Source organism: Eucalyptus grandis, chromosome 9 (genome assembly GCF_016545825.1).
Source record: "Eucalyptus grandis isolate ANBG69807.140 chromosome 9, ASM1654582v1, whole genome shotgun sequence".
Taxonomy (NCBI): domain Eukaryota; kingdom Viridiplantae; phylum Streptophyta; class Magnoliopsida; order Myrtales; family Myrtaceae; genus Eucalyptus; species Eucalyptus grandis.
This window is the reverse complement of record NC_052620.1, coordinates 37,877,837-37,896,651: the sequence shown is the minus strand read 5'-3', so window position 1 is coordinate 37,896,651 and position 18,815 is coordinate 37,877,837. Positions and strand designations below refer to the sequence as shown.

The window sequence follows — 18,815 nt, the reverse complement described above, 5'->3', positions numbered from 1 at the left end:
AGATTATCCTGTCATAGCAATGAACATGACCTTATTATTGCGTACAGCATTTATATTGCAGAGATAAGATACTCTATTACATCTCCCAGATATGAGAGCCAATGTTATGATTGATATCTACACAGAAAACTCCTCCATTTTCCCACAATAGCGTGACTCTTCACCATGAGATTATGCTCGATTAGTTCCTGCAGTTGCTGTAGCAATGTCTTAGTTACAACTAAAAGCCTGAATTAAGAACTGAGAAGCAGACAAAGCATCTAGTGCGTAGGACTTCCAACCTCATCACGGGGAACTTAGAGAATGGGGAAGAACTTTTGTACGGGTTAAGTATGTGATTGGGGTCCAGCAAGTTCTTGACGGAAGCCATCAATTGCACCTATACAGGCAGAGTATTATTCACCAACTTGCACAACTAGAAAAAGAATAATCCACCTCGACTAGAGGTGGTCATAGGGAAATTTTGCCAGGGCCTGACCAAAGATGTGCGGGCCAGGCTTTATCATGTACGATCTTTGCCCGAGCCCACCCATTTACCTCGGGCATGGCGGCCGGGTGGGGTTGATCACTTTTACCCGAGACATCTAAAGAGCATGCTTTCTCATGAATTTTTAGATTGCCCAATGGGCTAGAAGATCTTTCAGCTATAGAAATGAGTGAAATAACGTCTATATTGCTACCAATAGAAGTGTCTATCTAATATAGATAATGGATCAAGCTATAAGAATGTCATGAACTACTAGGAAAAATGGTGTGTATACATTATGGGAATGACTCCAGACAACCTAAACTTAGGGGGATAAGGGCTGTTCAACACAGTTAGGGGCACGAGTCAATGTCCAATGCCTTTTAGTCATCCTTACTATGTCAGTTTTCTGTTATTGTGGTCTAGTCACTAGTTATGGCCTTGATGTGGTTATGTCCAGCTAGTGCACTACACACATCTCACTTGCATGAGAGAGGGAACTTTCACAAATATGCTGGATTTACTTTGGACCATTTCTAGACAGCTTACATTTTTGGGGCAGAAAATGGCTGTTAAACATGAGCAATAAATCAGAAAACCATTTTTAGGCAGACCTTAAACTATGTAAAACGCAATGCCTCCAAGCAACTAAGTTTCAAGGTAAGTTATAAACATCCCAAGCTCCCAGCTCGGGGCCATTTTCTATCAGTAGTCTTTGCCACATCCACTTTGTGTTAGATAGAGCTCTAGTCCCATATACAAGTATTGCCCACACCATGTTTCTTTCACGAAAGGCCACACCTAGACACAGTACAGTTGTTATCATCTGCCATATAAGTTAAGCTCTGAGGAACCATAGATTCTCAACTAGATCTCCCGTTTCTTAAATGGTAGACCATGTCCAACAAAGGATGACCGTTGTTCCTCTTTGCCCTATATGCTGCAAAGAAGCTTCTGAGTACCTGATATTAACCATCTAAACTAGCTGCTTTTATTCACCCTAATATATCAATGTCAAACTTTACTCCCTATGAGAAGTGCATCTCACCCCAAATACCTTTCCCGGTCATTGTTTTCCAACAAGTTTTGCTTTACGATCATCGAAATATCAACAACTATGGAATGCTACAAATACTTAAGTCTGCAATTCCAGGTTATAAACCCAAGTACCGCTGCAAGAAGCTCAACTTACAGCTGCAGGTGACTTGCTGTAGAAAATCTTATCAGCTTTCATCAGTCCCAAGCCGTGCTCCGCACTAATACTTCCACCATGCTTAGAGGTCCATTCATAGACAAAAGGTTCAATCTGTGCTAATACCTGCAATGCACCCCTTCTTATGAGATTGTATTCAAATGCATAGAAGCTTTCTAAAGAAAGACCAAGGAGATTACGGCATCATCATATTGAGGACATGAAATATTGAGATGCAGGTTTCCATCTCCAAGGTGCCCAAATCCCACGACCCTGGCCAAGTGTCCTACAAATTTGAAAACCAATAGAAAGTTTATTATTGGCTAATTATTCATGCTCCGGTGTCCTTGGAAGATTATGACAAGTGACAAAATGCTGGTTACATTCATGGAAGAAGCAACTCCTGTCTATCACACTGTAAATATCAATCTCAAAACTGATGGCTACAAACATCCTAGAACGATTTATACAAGTAGCTTGATTTCACTCTTAAAGTTCACCTTCAGGTTTATAGTCCATGACCTCCTAAACATGCAAACAAGGAATTCCAGCAACATGTTGTGATGTATGACAGAGGTGAAGTGAGACGTTGGACCAGCTTAGATTCTTAAGGATTCTAAAATGGAGTATCTTTTAGCCAACAGAACACCTGCTAAGACATAAAACCTGTGGTTCACATTACGTAACAAAATCACTCTTTTCATCCCACATTAAGATTATAGACCTGGAAAAAGAATATCATGGCATTCAAGTATTGAATGTGTAACAGCAATAAGTTCTCTCACCAAGTTTATTTCGCAGTTCCTCCACAATATCATAAATCTTTTCAACAGGTATTGATAAATCATATTTGTAGACAGCCCCTGCTTTCATCAATGCTTCTGCTATACCCTGCGATGCACCAATATGGCTATTGCTACTCCCAATGTATGTAAGCAGGAATTTGACAATAATAAGAAATCACAGAGAACTGGAAACCTCACGAATATTCCAAACTGATGATGCCTGCTGGATGTCCTGTGCAACAACACCATCTGAAATCAAGCCTTCTTCCATGGAATGAGCAAGGAAAACTTCAAGCTTTTCTCTGAAATTATCCAAATTGAATATTATGTATAAAGGTGATAAAAGGACCATAACCTTTTCTTTCGCTGCAGCAGAACCAAACTATGCATGGCACTATCAAGTTACCACCAAATTGCAAACACAAAATACCCAGCACACATATGCTATTGCAATCTCATATGCTTAGTTGACAAGAAAAGGTCAGTAATGCAGAAAGCCAAATTGCAAAATGTGTGGGGTTGCCTCTTGACAGTGAGCTTCCATTCTAATTGCAAGTCCAAGAATTGCATAAAGTAGGTCAGGCACTATATTCTAGACGAGTTTTTAATCTCAAAGGTTAAACTTGAGCAGCAGAATAACAAAGTGATGAACTTTCATCCTAAGTTTGAGAAATCTGATTGCCCACAACTTTAAAATCCAGGAATGAATATCTATACTCTGCTTTGATAAGATCAGCAAGGATTCAATTTGTCTTTAGCTTGGAATCCCCATTGAAATTAGATTCACTTTCCTCATTGAAGATCTTCATATTGGAGCCTTCACAGCTCTCCAGTTAATTCAGACTAACAATGAAGAATATTCAAAGGTAATCTTGCATCCTGGCCAGTTAATATAAATAATAATAAAAATTGGGCAGTGACCAAGGAGAGGAGTGTAATTTTCCAGTAGATGCAGGTTATAGTGCATCACAGCTTCATGTGGACTTAAATGGAACACCTCAATTTGAGCAGTAGAAGAAGAGATTTACCTGTCTGAACGTTCATCGCTCCCTGTCGTCTCTATCAGAACATAAAACTTGTGCAGTGCAGGAGGTAATGGATTTGGGACTCCTTCTAAATGGTTTAGTGCCTGCCACGAATAGTGAAATAACTTGGCTTAAGGATGTACTTTTACTTTTACTTTCAAGATTTGCTTCACAGTAATAAATAGACTGTCAAGCAAAAAGGTGTTAGTTTAGACGTAGTCCATCTATAACAGTCAAGCCATGTGTTTCATAGTCATAAAACAGCACGCCAAGAAAGACAAAAAAAAAATAGAGGAAGTTAAAGAAGCACACAATCTATAACGGGAAACGAAGAGATGGTCATAAATGTAGCATCTTCTAGACCAAGCAATGGAACAAACTACTGAAAATTGCTAGAGTGACATGCAGTCAACTGTAATGGAAAATGGATGTGAAAATTATTTTTTATGGAAAGTGGAAGTAAGAACAGAAACTGTAAGACATAAATGGTATATAGATGGCAGCTCTAGCAGCCACATTCGATCCTGTTGCAACTTACAACTCTATTCCAAGGTAGGCGATATATCCAAATTCAAAGGATAAGATAGTTATGTACCTATGTACAAAATGCCTGATGTAATACTTGAAAGTTAAATGTGCAGAAAGCTTACAAGATCCATTGCCTGTTCATCCAAAAACTCAAAAGCAGAGAGAACTTCTCCCAGTTTCCTCCTCGCTTCCAACAAAAGTTTCTGATGCACATGATAAAAAATGATACTGACTTGTGCTCAATTAAAAGAGGCCTTAAGACCATGGGACAGAGTATGCCCGGATTATAAGGTTATGGTCTAGATCAAAATGTTGTCATTCTGGAAAATGTGTCAATCTGGAGAAGAAACTAATTTTACCTGGCAGCTTAAATAGTCTGTACATGCAAGAAAAGCTACATTAACTGATGATAACTTTGGAGGAGTCAGAATTGACACCTTTGTAACAATTCCCAGGGACCCCTCACTGCCTACAACATCAAATAGAATCATTGTTCAGTGGAATACTATGCTATTAATCATATGGGTTGTACCATAAATTTGTCAATAGAAATGGTCCGTCATATTGATTATACCTATAAACAAATGCTTCAGATCATACCCAGTGTTGTCTTTGCGTAAAGTACCGAGCATGTCGAGCACATCTCCATTAGCTAAAACTGCTTCAAGACCTGCAACACAGACCTAAACTATGAACTCCAGCATAAAAGCAAAAGAAGTCCTAAACTTTTTGGCAGTCAGTCGGTTAAGTCTTAAATGTTCTATTGTAGGCAATTGAGTCCTAAACCTTGAAGGATGTGTAGTGGTTTGTTTTTCTTCACAAATCAATCATTATATCAACCATAATCAAAGAAAAAAAAACACATGGGCTTTATGAATAATTGAGCAAAGAATTTGAATTTATGAATCAATGGAAAATTAAAACCAGAATGTCATACAAATCAAGGAATAAAGAAAGTTGGGTTCTCCTCCTATTATAGTAAAAAAGGTAAAGTAGTCTTTAGGACCTTTAGGTTTATTTTTTTATGTATATATTGAACATTATTGAATAATACAAAATACTTTTTCCTCTCACACTACCTAGTTACATAATATTTAAATTTTCTTTCAACTGATTCCATAATTGAGCTTGCTACTCTATGATTCAGAAAACTCGTGTTTTATTCCTTGATTATAGTCCAAAATTATGCTTAACTGCAAATAAAGCTGATAGCTGAAAGGGTCCTTTCTCTGGTGACCAAATTATACCAATGATGAGAGCAAGCCTTGATTGCACCTCTTTCAAAAGGTTTGGGACTTGATTAACCAAAATAGAAAGATTAGGACACAATCAACGAAGAGTGAAAACATTTATCCAGTTGCACTATCCTAAAACTTCACAGAAACTTGATTTGGAACGTAAATGGATGCAGATTAAATTTTGCAATCCATGTAAATTTAAACCTTTGAGAAAGTAACTACACATCCAGCGCCATCGTCATAGTTATGCAAAAGGGAGAGATGATAATCAGAAGAAGAAGAGACTAAGTATTCTCTCTCCCAAAAAAGAAACTATACATTTTGAAGATCTACTTACCGAGCACATTAGCATGAAGTGAGCCATATCGGATAAGGCGCAGCCCACCAGCATTAGTTGAAACATTTCCTCCAATTTGGCAGCTTCCCTTTGAACCTAAGTCCAGTGGCATAATAAATCTGAATGGAAGCATGATGTACTTAAAGACAGAGTTGGTGAAGGTCTGCCATTTTCATAACTTTTATCTCTTTTTGCTTCCAATAAATAAATCATATGCGCAAATTCTAATTTACAACCAGGAGCAGGATGATCAGGAAATCAATTTCCACTAAGACAAATTTAAGGATATGAAGATACATTTAGCATGTATTTGGTTTGGGGAAAATAGCAGAGTTCACGATCTGCACATACACAGCCTGCTGTTCCCTTCCAGGAAAATTATGTCTATGCAACTATTTATGATCTGTCCTTTGTTTCTGTTATTGGCATCATGCACAAAACCTCTCATTCCCCAAGATGCACAATCCTCAGTGAGCTCTGCAGAAATAAAGTTATCCTAATAGCACTTACCCATTGTTGTCTAGAAAATTCACCAAGCTTTCCAGTATGCACCCTGCTTCAGAAACTAGTATACCGCTAACCTATAAAACACTAATATAAGTTTTCTAATAATTTGAAGCAAATATCTTCTCAACATCTTATCAATGACTTCAGCATGTCAAACTGCTGAATAACAGAGCTCGCAGAGCTATCAAAACCCAAAGCAGGAGATGAAGTATCCAGTGAAAAAAAGTGCGCCTAATAGGATAATTTTAGGGAAAAACCTTCTTGAAATAAGAAGGTTGATGCTAAAAAAGATTCAATAATGAAGTCTCACAAGCATGTAGAGAGAATTCAGATCCTACAGAAAAAAATATGTGTTATTTGGAGGAGAACCAGCATAAAATGACAATCCATTGTGCTGTATAACGTACCTCATCAAAAGATATGACTTTATTCATGGAACCTAAGTTCACAATCACCTGTGGAATAAATAACCAAAAGCCATTCAGATTGCAGGCAATCAAGCTATATCAGGCATACTCTTATAAAGATTATGCTGAATAAATTTAGTGTTGAAGACACTTATGATTTCTAATCAAGGTTGTCCACTTTTAGTGCTCAAACTTCACTTTGAGACATTTGCCATTTTCAAAACTCCATAAATAATGCAGTTGTAGGACAATCGCCCAATTTTTGCCAAACACACATGATAACGGCATGGTCAATAGTGGTTCACCTTCAGGATCAACAACAATAGGCAACACAAACCATTTTTCTGCCAAATCTCTGAGAAAATCAGAATCTAAGTTGGATTCCACTAGCTGAATTTCTCTCTCACAGCTTTCCCAAATTCAAACACTCCTCCCATTCACGATCACTTTAGAAAGATTTGGCTACTATACACTTTAGTTTGGTAAACAACTGTTGATTGCATGATTTTGATTTTCTTTTGTCACAGAACTCTAACGATTGCCCTATATCCAACAACTTATAAAAATTTAAGGATCATGGATACTATCAAGTAAAATTCAACCACTAAAAAGAACCCTCAAAAGTCGGTTCGTAAGTGTATTTAACCACCAAATTTTTATGTAGCACACTCTTGAAGGCCATCTGGCTATATGGTGTTTTCCATCTGCCAGTCATCATGTCAAAACATGTCAACATGGAAGCACAACTAGAAGTTCCTAGCAATTTCTAAAACAGATTTTCTTTGGTGAGTTGTGACATTATAAAAATAGAAAATAACCATTTATCTGTACTCTAAAATCATATTCTTACCATCTTCATTTGTGCATTTTTAGGTTCATTTACACTTATATACAGTTTATACCAAATATTCAAAGGATATGATGTGAAAATATTCAGCTTTATTACTGCAATTCACCAAACATTGTCTACTCTCTAGGACCACAGAAAAACATTAATATCCTCTCAAGTCTCAATAGTCAATGTCTTCAGCTATAAACAGATATTCAGAATGGAGATACTTGTAAAGCAATGAGAAAAAGAAACCATTAAGATTATCACATGCTTTTCGCAGTATGAAAGGAAAGAAATATGAGGCGGCTTGATGTGTAAAAATTTCAAGTTTTGTAAATTACAAATCTAGATTCTTAATGCTATTCTCTAGGTACAGGAAGGACATTTTAATATACAAAACTGATGTTAGGTAAAAGAAGAAAATAGGTGAGAATGATGTGATGGTGTCAAATAACTTCAGCATGCGCCCTCTCTTCCTAGTGCCATCTGCCATTTTGACTAACTGGTTTTCTTGCTTGTTAAGTCTGTTCATAACAGAACAGGCATTCATAATTAGATGGTAGTAAATTAAAATATTATAAAGAGACCAAAAAGGAGACTGGTCAGTGCGTACGCACACGCATGCATGCAATGAATTTCATTAAATTAAAAAAAAAAAAAAAGAGGAGTATCATATCAATAACAGGTGTACCTCATCAAAACAGGCACGCTTCCTCCAACAAGACCAGTGTTCCCACCCTGAGGAACAACAGCCAAGCATCTGAGTTACAATATTTGAGAACTTGAGAGACCTGGGACGAAAAATTTTCACAAGCATTCAATGAATCAACTATATGACAGCATGAACAAAGCAGAAGACTGAATAAGAGAGGTATTTAAGGCAGAATGGACATCGAACATGTGAGCAACATGCGTGTTCAAATGTACAGCAAATCTATTAAGAACTTAAGATTATTATAGTGTGCCTAAAAGTGTGCGGATCAACAAGTGGGACACGCGGACGTGCATGCACAAACACCCAGAGAGAGAGAGAACTGTCTTATACTTGATACTTGAGAGTCATATGAACCAATGTAACCAAGCACAAGATAATATGCAACTTCCAAAATTTTTAGAGGGAGAGAGAGAGAGAGCAACTGTCTCATACTTGAGGCTTGAGAGTCATATGAACCAATGTAACCAAGCACGAGGTACTATGCGACTCACAAAATCTTTTGAAGAAAAAGATATCTACTATTGCATTGACATTTCGGAGGTCGAATGCAGAATGTTTCATCATCGAGAGAAACCAAATATATCAAGAAGAAGAAAGAAATGGACCTCTTCAGTGCTCCGAGGCAGAAGCAGAAGCTTACTCGAACCTTTGTACTTCCGCATCCAATCCATATTTGCAGCCAGGAGAGCATCTTCATCCTGGATAACATTTTTCTCCCCCAACAAGTCCCTAAAATACCTTATGTCATCCAATTTATCGTGGCGAACTCAGGGTTCCTCTGAATCTTTGTGGCCACGGAACCAAAGCATTGACTTTGGATAAAGCTTACTCCCAAAGCACATTCTTTCCCATGTAAATGCACGGAAAGAGGCTGCTTGTGTCCGAAATAAATTGAGTTCCCGGCAAGATCCGCCGGAGCGATGCAGTGAGCCTGTATTCAGGACAGTGTCATCAGGATGTGTTTATTAGAACCGATGTCCATTAACCGTAATCAACAATCGAATCACGAGCGAGTTCAGGCATCGACAGAGTTATTTAGTATTCTTATGTAAGAACAACTCGAGACTTCGGGTGCATACACAGTAACTCATCTACTGTTTTATCTTGCTTCTAATATGCCACTCGGATTGCTCTCGAATTAGCTCGTCCAACCTCCATTCCGTGGAAAAAACAAAACAATCGACCCCATGTCATCTACCGCGACGCGCAATCCTGTAATACCCGATCGCATTCCATCATGCGATCGAGCATCGGACAGGAAACACTCGAACACTCAGAAACCAAGTAATTTCAGTCAACGAGTCGCCGGCTGATCGGCGGCGCACCTCATTCCTCACGACGCGGACGATAAATAGGAGCACAAAAAACATCATCATGCTCCACCAGAGAATCTACCGAAACAACGTCCAGAACGACGGAATCGAAGCGAGCAACAGCACGACGATGCTCCGGTCGCATAATTCCCATTCGAGACGAACAACGGAAAAAACGCAAGCCGAGTTTATGAGGCGCTCGCTGGGAGCGACCGTACCGTGGCGAGCCGGATTGCCGCGACCGGGGGCGAATCGAGGAGCGGGAGCGGGACGCGAGGAGAGCTTGAGGATGCGACGAGCCGAAGCTCTCCACCCGTCCATCTTCATCGTCTTCCTTCCTCCCCACCCAACTTGGAGGACTACTTTCTCGTCGGGACTTTGCAGAGCCCGAGCTCTCAGTGGCGTCCACGACGAGTGAGATTCCTACTGCCGTCCGGGAAGAGACGAAACGAGGGGATGAAATGACCGCAACGCCCCCTTCTATTTGGATTTTTACCCGAAGCCGGACAAAAGAAATCATTTTCAGCAGGCCGTCAGGTTGCAGCAGCAGGAATTAGCGGCGGCAGATGATGATGATGGGCCCCACGCATGCAACGGCCGGCAAATCCTTTTCAGTCCATGTGCAGCCAATGTCCACCCGCAGAGTGCGGTGCCCGTGCAGTACTGAGCTAGAGTATAGTTTAATACAATATATTGAAAATTTCACAACTTCATTTTTTTCACTTTACACTTATTATGATATTTAAGACGCTCTTTTTCTTCTTCTTTTTTTTTTTTTTTCGAGAAATTTTTGCAACGCCAATTGAAATAGGCCATGCTTGCTCCACGAAGGTGTCGCGACACCAACCGAATAGGCCGCATCGCTCTTGTTTCTCCACAGAGTCTGCAACTTCAGTTGTCACTAAAGTGACTTCCAGTGCTTGTTTCGTGACCGAACGTCGCCACCACTTACCACCTTCTCAGACCCATCAAAGTCGAATATTGTAAGTCTATTTCGGATATATTGACAACACAAGACCATAAATAGGTTCTTCGTCGCTCAAGGAATCCAGCCAGCAAAATTGCGCTACCAAACAACGCCACGCTCGCCCACACACGCCACCCGAAGACTCTGCACGAGAGATCTACACACCCACGAGCGTCTCAAGTGATCAAAGCCGGCCATGTATTGCTAACGTCATCATTGTGTCATCCTAACATCAACCGCCGCTTCGTATGCCACGTCACATGTCATGTCATTGCCACGTCACTTGCCACATCATCTAGCGCATCACTCGCCATGTCATCTATTGACCACCGTGACCTGTGCTAACCATTGTTCACTGACGTTGACCAAATCAGTTTACTAAGGCGTGCATGTTTATGTTCTTTTTTCTTGTCTATCAACAAAAATTTTGTTTTTCTGTTCTCGAGAACAAAAAAAGAATAGAAACGCGTTTGTTTGTGTTTTTGTTCAAAATCTTTTTTTTTGTTCTCGAACAAAATTGGAACGAAAATAAAAACAAAAAAGTTATTTTTGTTTCAAAACACTTTTGAAGAACAAATTTTCTCTCTTTTTCTTTTCTTCTCTCTTTTTTTTTTTTTCTTCTTCTTTTTTTTGGTCGGTCGCCAGCATCGGCCATGGCCAACAACTGGCCATTGAGGGCCGGTGACGCCGTCAAGGGCCGGCGACCTCACCGGAGCGTCGCCGGTGTGAGCGAGGCTCAGGGCGAGCTCGGGCTCGCCTAGATCCGGCAAGGCCGAGCCTCGCCCGGGCCGGCGACACTTTGCCTTGTCAAATCTGGCGAGCCTCGCCGTGGCCGGGCAAGGCTGCCGGCCGTCCAGGGCCGGTCACGGCCTCGACATGGCGGGCAACCAGCCAAAAGAAGAAAAAAAGAAAAAAAGAAAGAAAAGGAAAAGCAAAATAAAAATATTAAAAAATTAAAAGAAACAAAAAAAGAATATAAATTTACCAAACGCGTTTCTATTCATTTTTTATTCCCTAACAAAGTTTACAAATGCGTCTTTCGATCAAAATTGTTCCCGTAACGTAAATAATTTTTCTATTTCTATTCCCTAACAATTTTTAAACACAAACACAAACAAACGCACCTACCAACCCGATTGGTTCTTCACATTTTTTATTGGTTCTTGAGGTATTTAGACATCCTAAATCTATTTTTTGCCTTATTTTATGCATATCAACTTTGGAAGTGCCGATTTTCTTTGAACTATACTATTTTATTGCATATTATGGAAAAATTGGAAGTTACCTATACAGGCCATTTTAAATGGTTCCAATTATATTTTATTAGCTCAAGAAATATCCAATTTTTTCAAAGGATGCCAACTCTGGCGCTATGTCACCAGTGATATTCATGAACCTACTCAAACTATTGGTACAACTAAGGACAAGTTTAATGAACGCTTAGAGGATTGGGATAGCAAAAACTATCAGATCCTTACATGGTTTCGCAACAATTCAATCTCTCTATTAGACCTCACTTTGATCATCTTAATATGACCAAGGAAGCATGGGACTTATTTGCTAGTTAATATTCGACTTCGGATATTGCCCGTCAGTATTAGCTATTATGGAATCTACATTGCATGCATCAAAGGCAGATCAATCTATTAATGATTTTTTATCATCAATGCATGCTATCTAGGATCACTGGCATTACTTGAAGATGCTTGCAAGTTTGCTGAATATCACGATTGCATACGGGTTATGCAATTTGTTATGGCACTTAATGATGTATTTGAACCTATGTGAGCTTCACTTCTATATTGAGATCCACTACCTCATCTTGAGCTAGTTGTCTCAGAGTTGTTAACCGAAGAGACTAGACTTGCTACCTTGACAATGCAACACTTTATATCCTCACCTATAGACACAGTACTTGCAACTCCTAGTTCTTCCTCCATATGCAAACAATATTGCAATAATTGCCATCGATATGGTCATCTTGCATTCAATTGTTATTGACCGCAGTCCAAGCAACCTACAGGGACAAAACAACCAATCCCCATACAGAGGTCCATCTCAACCTGCACGTCAATCCACTGTTGCTGTCATGGAGGGTTCCGCCAAAGACTCATCTGTTACTCTATCATTAAAGGATTTCATTCTATTCTTCGAGAATCTAGTAATTCTCGCTCCATTGTCCCTAGCACTTCCGCTCCATCGGTCACTCAAGTTACTCCCGATTCATAGTTCTTTGATTCTACCTACAGTAATCACATGACTTTTAATTCCAATCTATTTAAGTCAAAATCATTTTGACACTAAAATTGTCCTTATCTAACACATTCTTAGTTCCTAAACTTTCTTTAAACTTGATATATATGGGGCAATTATGTAAACTTAGTTTTGACATTCATTTCTCTTCAAATGGTTGTCATGTGTAGGATCCACGAATGGGACAAATAATTGGGACATGCCGTAAAGTGGGACGTTTGTTTGAACTTGTCTCCTTTCAACTTCTAAACTAATTCATTAGTTGTGCTGTCACAATTTCTTCTGAAACTTGGCATTATCATTTGGGTCATTGCTTCTATCTCTAAATTAGGTCTTTTGATTTCCAGTGGTTATCTAGGTTCTGTTGACAATAAAAATTTTGATTGCTTATCTTGTAAGTAGGAAAACATCATGTTTTATCGGTTGATCTCAATAACTCCATCTCTCGTGCTCCTTTTGATCTTAATCACTCCAATATTTGAGGGCCATCTCCTAGTCCCACTGTGGGAGGATCTCATTATTTTGTGATTTTTGTTTGATGATCACTCTCATTATACATGGCTTTGTCTTATGAAAAATCGCTCTAAACTTATTAATATCTATCATGATTTTGTTGCCATGATCAAAACACAATTTTCTCAAGATATCAAGGTTTTTCGTACCGATAATGTTGTGGAATATAAAGATACGGAGTTTCTTAAAATTATCTCTCAAAATAGTATTGTCATGTATTGTTCTTGTCGAGGAACTTCGCAACAAAATGTTGAGCAAAGTGAAAACATAGACATACCTTAGATGTTGTTCACACTCTCCTCATCTCTTCCTCTTGTGTAGAACAGTTTTAGGGAGAAGCTTGTCACACTACCATGTACACTATCAATCGTATTCCATCACCTACTCTAGGTAACGTATCTCCTTATGAATGCTTATACGGCAATGTTCCAAATTACAATCCTCTTCGAGTCTTTGGCAATGCATATTTTGTGCATCTACTTCCTAATGAACGCACGGAGTTAGAACCTTGTGCTCAATTATGTTGCTTTCTTGGGTGTGGCATTGAGCACAAAAAGTATAGATGTAGGGATTCATTATCTAACCATCTACGTGTGTCTCATCATGTTACTTTTTGGGAACACTAGATATTCTCATCTCTCCATCCTTTTGAGTCATCCCTAACCATTTGTTTCTATAACAATCCTTTGGTGGAACTATTTCCTAAAGATGACACATTTGTATCTTCCTCTTTGGAGTTGTCCTCTTGTAGTCTTAATGCAAATACATCCGGTGATCTCATTTCAGCAATTTCTGACATATCCATGCCATTTGTGGATTCTCTACCCTCATAAATATCTTCTTCTCATATTTGCCATTCTACCTATGTTAGTCAACCTTCTATTCAGTTTTGTTACTTTAATTGTTACTCTACTATTGCCTCTTTCCACGAGTCTCACACATATAGGGAAGCTCGTACCAATCCTTTTTGGCAACAAGCAATGGTGGATGAGTTACAAGCATTAGATAAATCTCAGATTTAAGAGTATAGGATTGATTATGATGAAACGTTTGCTCCAGTTGCATGTCTTACGTCCGTTCGAAGCCTTCTTGCCATCTTACTTAGGAGTATCTGTCTAATTGCAGTATCTGTCAGATTTTGAGTATCTCTCGTATCATAATCTTGTTATTTTGATTTATTGTAATATTATATTACTATAAATAGTCATTATGTAATGTCTATAAATAAGCTCATGTATAGTTCAATACAATATATTGAAAATTTCATAACTTTATTTTTTTCGCTTTAAACTTATCATGGTATCAGAGCCTCTTTCCTAAGAAGCTCTTTTTTTCCTTTCAGAAATTTTTGCAACGCCAGTCGAATGGGCCTCATTTGCTCCACAAAGATGTCTCGGCGCCAACTGAATAGGCCGCATTGCTATCATTTCTCCACGAGGCCCACAACTTCAATTGCCATTAAAGCAACGTTTGCTGCTTATTTCATCATCGATCGCTACCACCACACGCCACCTTCTCGGACCCATCAATGCCAAATACTGTAAGTCTATTTCAGACATATAGCTGGTTGTATTAACAACACAAGACCACAAATAGATTCCCCATTACTTAAGGAATCCAGCCAGCCAAACCACACCCCCAAATGATGCCACACGCGTCCACACGTGCCACCCGTAGACTCTACATATGAGATCCATGTACCCTCGTACATATCACATAATCGAAGCCAGCCATATATTGTTGACGTCATTGTTACGTCATCCTAACATCACCCGCTGCTTCGTCCACCACATCGCTTGCCGCGTCATTGCCATGTCATTGCCATGTCACTTGCCACATCATCTACCACGTCATCTTTTGACAAGAGTTGACCATTGACCGCTCTTAACCATCGTTGGCCTCATTGATTGGCATTGACTAGACCGGTTTGCCTGCCAATCTAACCGATATACCACTAATCTTGTTTCTCGAGCAAGACTCATTGATAACAAGATTGCTATAGCTCCCATTGAGAGTAATGTCAAAATTAACAACAAAGATGGGACTCCTCTTCCGAATCCTACTCTATATCGATAGCTAGTTGGCAATCTTATATACCTCACTATGACGATAGCCTATGTCGTTGACATTGTTAGTTCATGACTATATTATAAACCACTCATTCTACTATAGTTCTTCGCATTCTTCTCTATGGTAAAGGCACCTTATTTCATAGTCTTCACTTCTCTACTTAATCTACCTTGGAGTTGAAGGCTTACCCTAATGTTAATTGGGTTGAAGACCTCTTGATCGTCACTCCACCACTAGCTATTGCTTCTTTCTAGGTAGAGGTGGCAAATGACCAATTTTGCACCCATATTTTTCACAAATGGGTCGAATGTGGGTTATGAAGTTGTAATGGGCCATAACCCACATTTGACCCATTTTAAGTTCAGTTTTATATGAGATTCGAAAATGGGTCATACATTCTGACCCATTTTCGACCCATTTTTAAAACCTAAAAAACATGAACTTCACCTTCTTCAGCCCTTCGACAGCCCTCCGCCGCTTGCCTCCAAGCCGCCTCTGCCACTCGCTGCCATAGCTCACCTCCGAGTCCCCTTTGCCGCCCACCTCCGAGGCTCGCCTCCGCCGCTCCCTCGAAGGTCGTCGACAACTAAGCCCGCCAACAACTAGCGAGGCTCAAGCTCGCCGGCGTCGAGCAGAGCCTCAGCCTTGTCAAATCAGCGAGATCAAGCCTCGCTCGAGCCGACGAGCTCAAGTCCCGCCAGATTCGATGAGGCTTAGCCTCGCCAACAATTAGCGAGGCTCGAGCTCACTGTGGCTGCTCGCCGGTCGGCCATCGTCGTGGCCAGCAGCCGGCTGAAGAAGAAGAAAAATAATAATATTAAATTAAAAATGATATTTTAAAAAATAAAAATTATAAAAATTATTTAAAAATTAAAAATTCGATTTTTAAAAAACATTTTTAAATGAATTATAAAAAATTTCTATTAAATTTGTATTGCATAAAATATTTTAACAATAAGTAGGTTTTAGCAATACGGGTCGGGTTTGGTATGGGTCAGGTATGGGTTATTAGATTTACATTACAAGAATATGGGTCAAAACGGGTGAAATGAGTCCAATATGGGTTGACCCATTTTCGACCCGACCCATACCCAACTCGACCCACCCGTTTGCCACCCTTATTTCTAGGTAACTCACTAATCTTATGGCTTAGTAAGAAACAAATTGTTGTTGCTCGATCTAGTACAAAAAGCACGATATCATGTTTTTGCTTATACAATAGCATAATTATTATGGTTACGATGGTTATTAGAGGAAATGGGTGTCCATCATAACGGTGGGACAATACTTTACTGTGACAATCGGAGTGATATCCAAATAGAACATAATGATGTTTTTCATGAATGCACCAAGAATATCGAGATAGATTGTCATTTTGTACATTCTTACGTGCATCAAGGCACCGTTCATCTTGTCTCCACTTCATCAGTTAATGTAATTGCCAATGTATTTTTGAAGGCACATCCACAAGATGTTTTCACAATCTCTTCTCCAAACTACAGTTGACTTCCTTCATGTCACCTTGAGTTTGAGGGGATGTTAGAAATATATTTTGATATCTATATGAGTCCGCTTCCAAATATTATTCTGAGTATCTATTTGATTGCAATATCCATTAGATTCTGAGTATCTCTCATATCATAATCTTGTTATTCTGATTTATTGTAATATTATGTTACTATAGATTGTCATTCTGTGAAGTTTATAAATAGGCTCATGTATGGTTCAATACAATATACTGAAAATTCCACAACTTTATTATTTTCACTTTACACTTATCAATGCCAACAATTGGAAATAATGTCTCTAGACCGCAATTCTTCAAGCCTGCTGGATTACTTTTACCGTCGTACATTTCTCATGCTCAAAGACAATTTGTATGCAAGTGGGAAATGTTCAAAATGGAACACTTTGTGAATGGTTACCATTAGGAAATCGCAAACGTGTACCTACTAATCCTTCCACGAGATACCGCGTTATTTGATAGAGACGGGTTTGTCACTTGAAGCATTGACCGAAGGATTTCAAATTTCACATCACAAGTTTAGGGCATCATCCTTCGAGCTTGGCACTTGGATGTCTATGGGGAATTTGCAAGGAGCCTACTCATCTCTCTTGTTGATATCATTGTCCCCCTTCCTGGGTTTATTACTCCAACGTGCCTTTAAAGTGCAATTAGTAAGTGGTGCTTAGCTTGGAGTTTTAAAGTTTTTGTTACCTTCACATTTGGATTCATTTTCTGATACTGAAGTGTGCTATTTTCGATAGTCGTTCCGTTGCTACATCGGTTAATTTAGTCTGGCAAGACATCCAGCATATCTTGAGATCAGCAAAACTTGAAGAAGAAAATGCACTGAGCCAGTGCTCTACTTTACTTGAATCCATCTTATCTAGATCACAATTTCACTGCCAAGAGAAAAATTGGCATTTAGTTTACACTCGCGCATTTACATCCACTCCTTAAAAGTTTGTTTCACAGCACGGAAACAACATGATGGATCAGTAAAACAATTGTTTCATTGCATTTCATGCTTCAGAGACAAACACTAGATTGCAAGCCTACTGAGCAATATTGCCAATTAATCTAGAACTAGCTCCACATTTAAGTAAAATTGAAGTGAAATATAAGAAGAAAAGCATGAACTGAATATAATCACAAATCGAATTTACTTAATAATAGTTGTACATGATATAAATGCCCCATCTAAAAGTCATTAAAGCACAATACAAGTGGTGCTCTCTCCCCCTTCCACAAGTAGTCATCTTCATTCTTCACACTGAATGAAGGCATCATATACCTACGGTATAATAATTTTATTTCTTGTCTGATTATTAAGATGAAAATGCAAGTGCAAATACAAGCACGACTATGAAATATTTCTATTAAAAAAATAATACTCTCCAAGAAATAAGTCTAGACAATTCGAATAATATTTGTAAATATTGTATTTTGATATTACATAAATCTACAAAGCATATTGACTACATTCATTATCCTAAAACAAGTATTCAATAGCATTTGGAAAGTTTGTAAGCATCATATCACTTTATGATGACAAATAATTAGGATTCATCCTAGCGTTGACCATTCATGCCGACGTCTATTATAAAAACAAACTAATATTTGAAATGACAAATGGAATGTTAAGCATGGAAAATCATGTTGAGTTTTACAGGTACGATTGCTCCAAAATTGAAGTCATAATAAAATGTTGATTGTAGATACAAAGAATGACATACTTTTCATCAAGGAGAGGATACAAAAGAGCAACACAATGGAATATATCATAAAACTAACCCGCACTGCTATTTAACAAAGACGCATTGTTCATCTCATAGTGGCAAGTCCTGTCAATGCTAAAAGGTAGATTAAGCTGCACGAATACACGGTACTTCTGCACACACCATTGTTAATGATATCGCTGGCCATGCGTGCCATAACCTAGGATGGAAGCAATAACTCTAAAATTAACCGAGTCTCATTTGTAGCTAACCATGCCAAAACCCTTAACGTGGAGATTTTGCCTGGTAGTAAGTTCCAAATGTCTAGAATGATAAATTTTGACGGACTTCTATAGAACTTCTATAGGCAAAAACGAGCGTGGCTTTAATCATCAACCAATAACTCGCCCATCAACAAATTATTCGTGCACTAGGAATAGAAACT

At 38.8% G+C, this 18,815-nt stretch overlaps 2 protein-coding genes across 3 annotated transcripts in view; both read right to left on the bottom strand.

The window, feature by feature from the left end:
• The window catches only part of LOC104419693 (D-2-hydroxyglutarate dehydrogenase, mitochondrial), a 46,134-nt gene extending 36,339 nt beyond the window's left edge, over positions 1–9,795 (bottom strand). Inside the window, exon 1 of one of the 2 annotated variants that reach the window (XM_039301999.1) lies at positions 9,564–9,795. In XM_039301999.1, the coding sequence (XP_039157933.1) occupies positions 9,564–9,672 (109 nt within the window). In that variant the 5' untranslated portion in view covers positions 9,673–9,795. The remainder of the gene's footprint in view (positions 1–9,563) is intronic. The other variant, XM_039301998.1, reaches the window with a different exon arrangement.
• Positions 35–9,499, bottom strand: LOC120288224 (D-2-hydroxyglutarate dehydrogenase, mitochondrial-like). The gene is given in 19 exon segments (XM_039301834.1): positions 35–197; positions 282–318; positions 320–379; positions 1,659–1,784; positions 1,859–1,944; positions 2,444–2,549; positions 2,637–2,745; positions 3,472–3,572; positions 4,119–4,199; positions 4,356–4,465; positions 4,571–4,666; positions 5,572–5,690; positions 6,082–6,152; positions 6,486–6,541; positions 8,016–8,081; positions 8,084–8,108; positions 8,638–8,783; positions 8,786–8,963; positions 9,428–9,499. Coding segments are annotated over 18 exon segments (1,641 nt in total). The 3' UTR covers positions 35–197; positions 282–285.
• Positions 9,796–18,815: the final 9,020 nt, after the last annotated feature.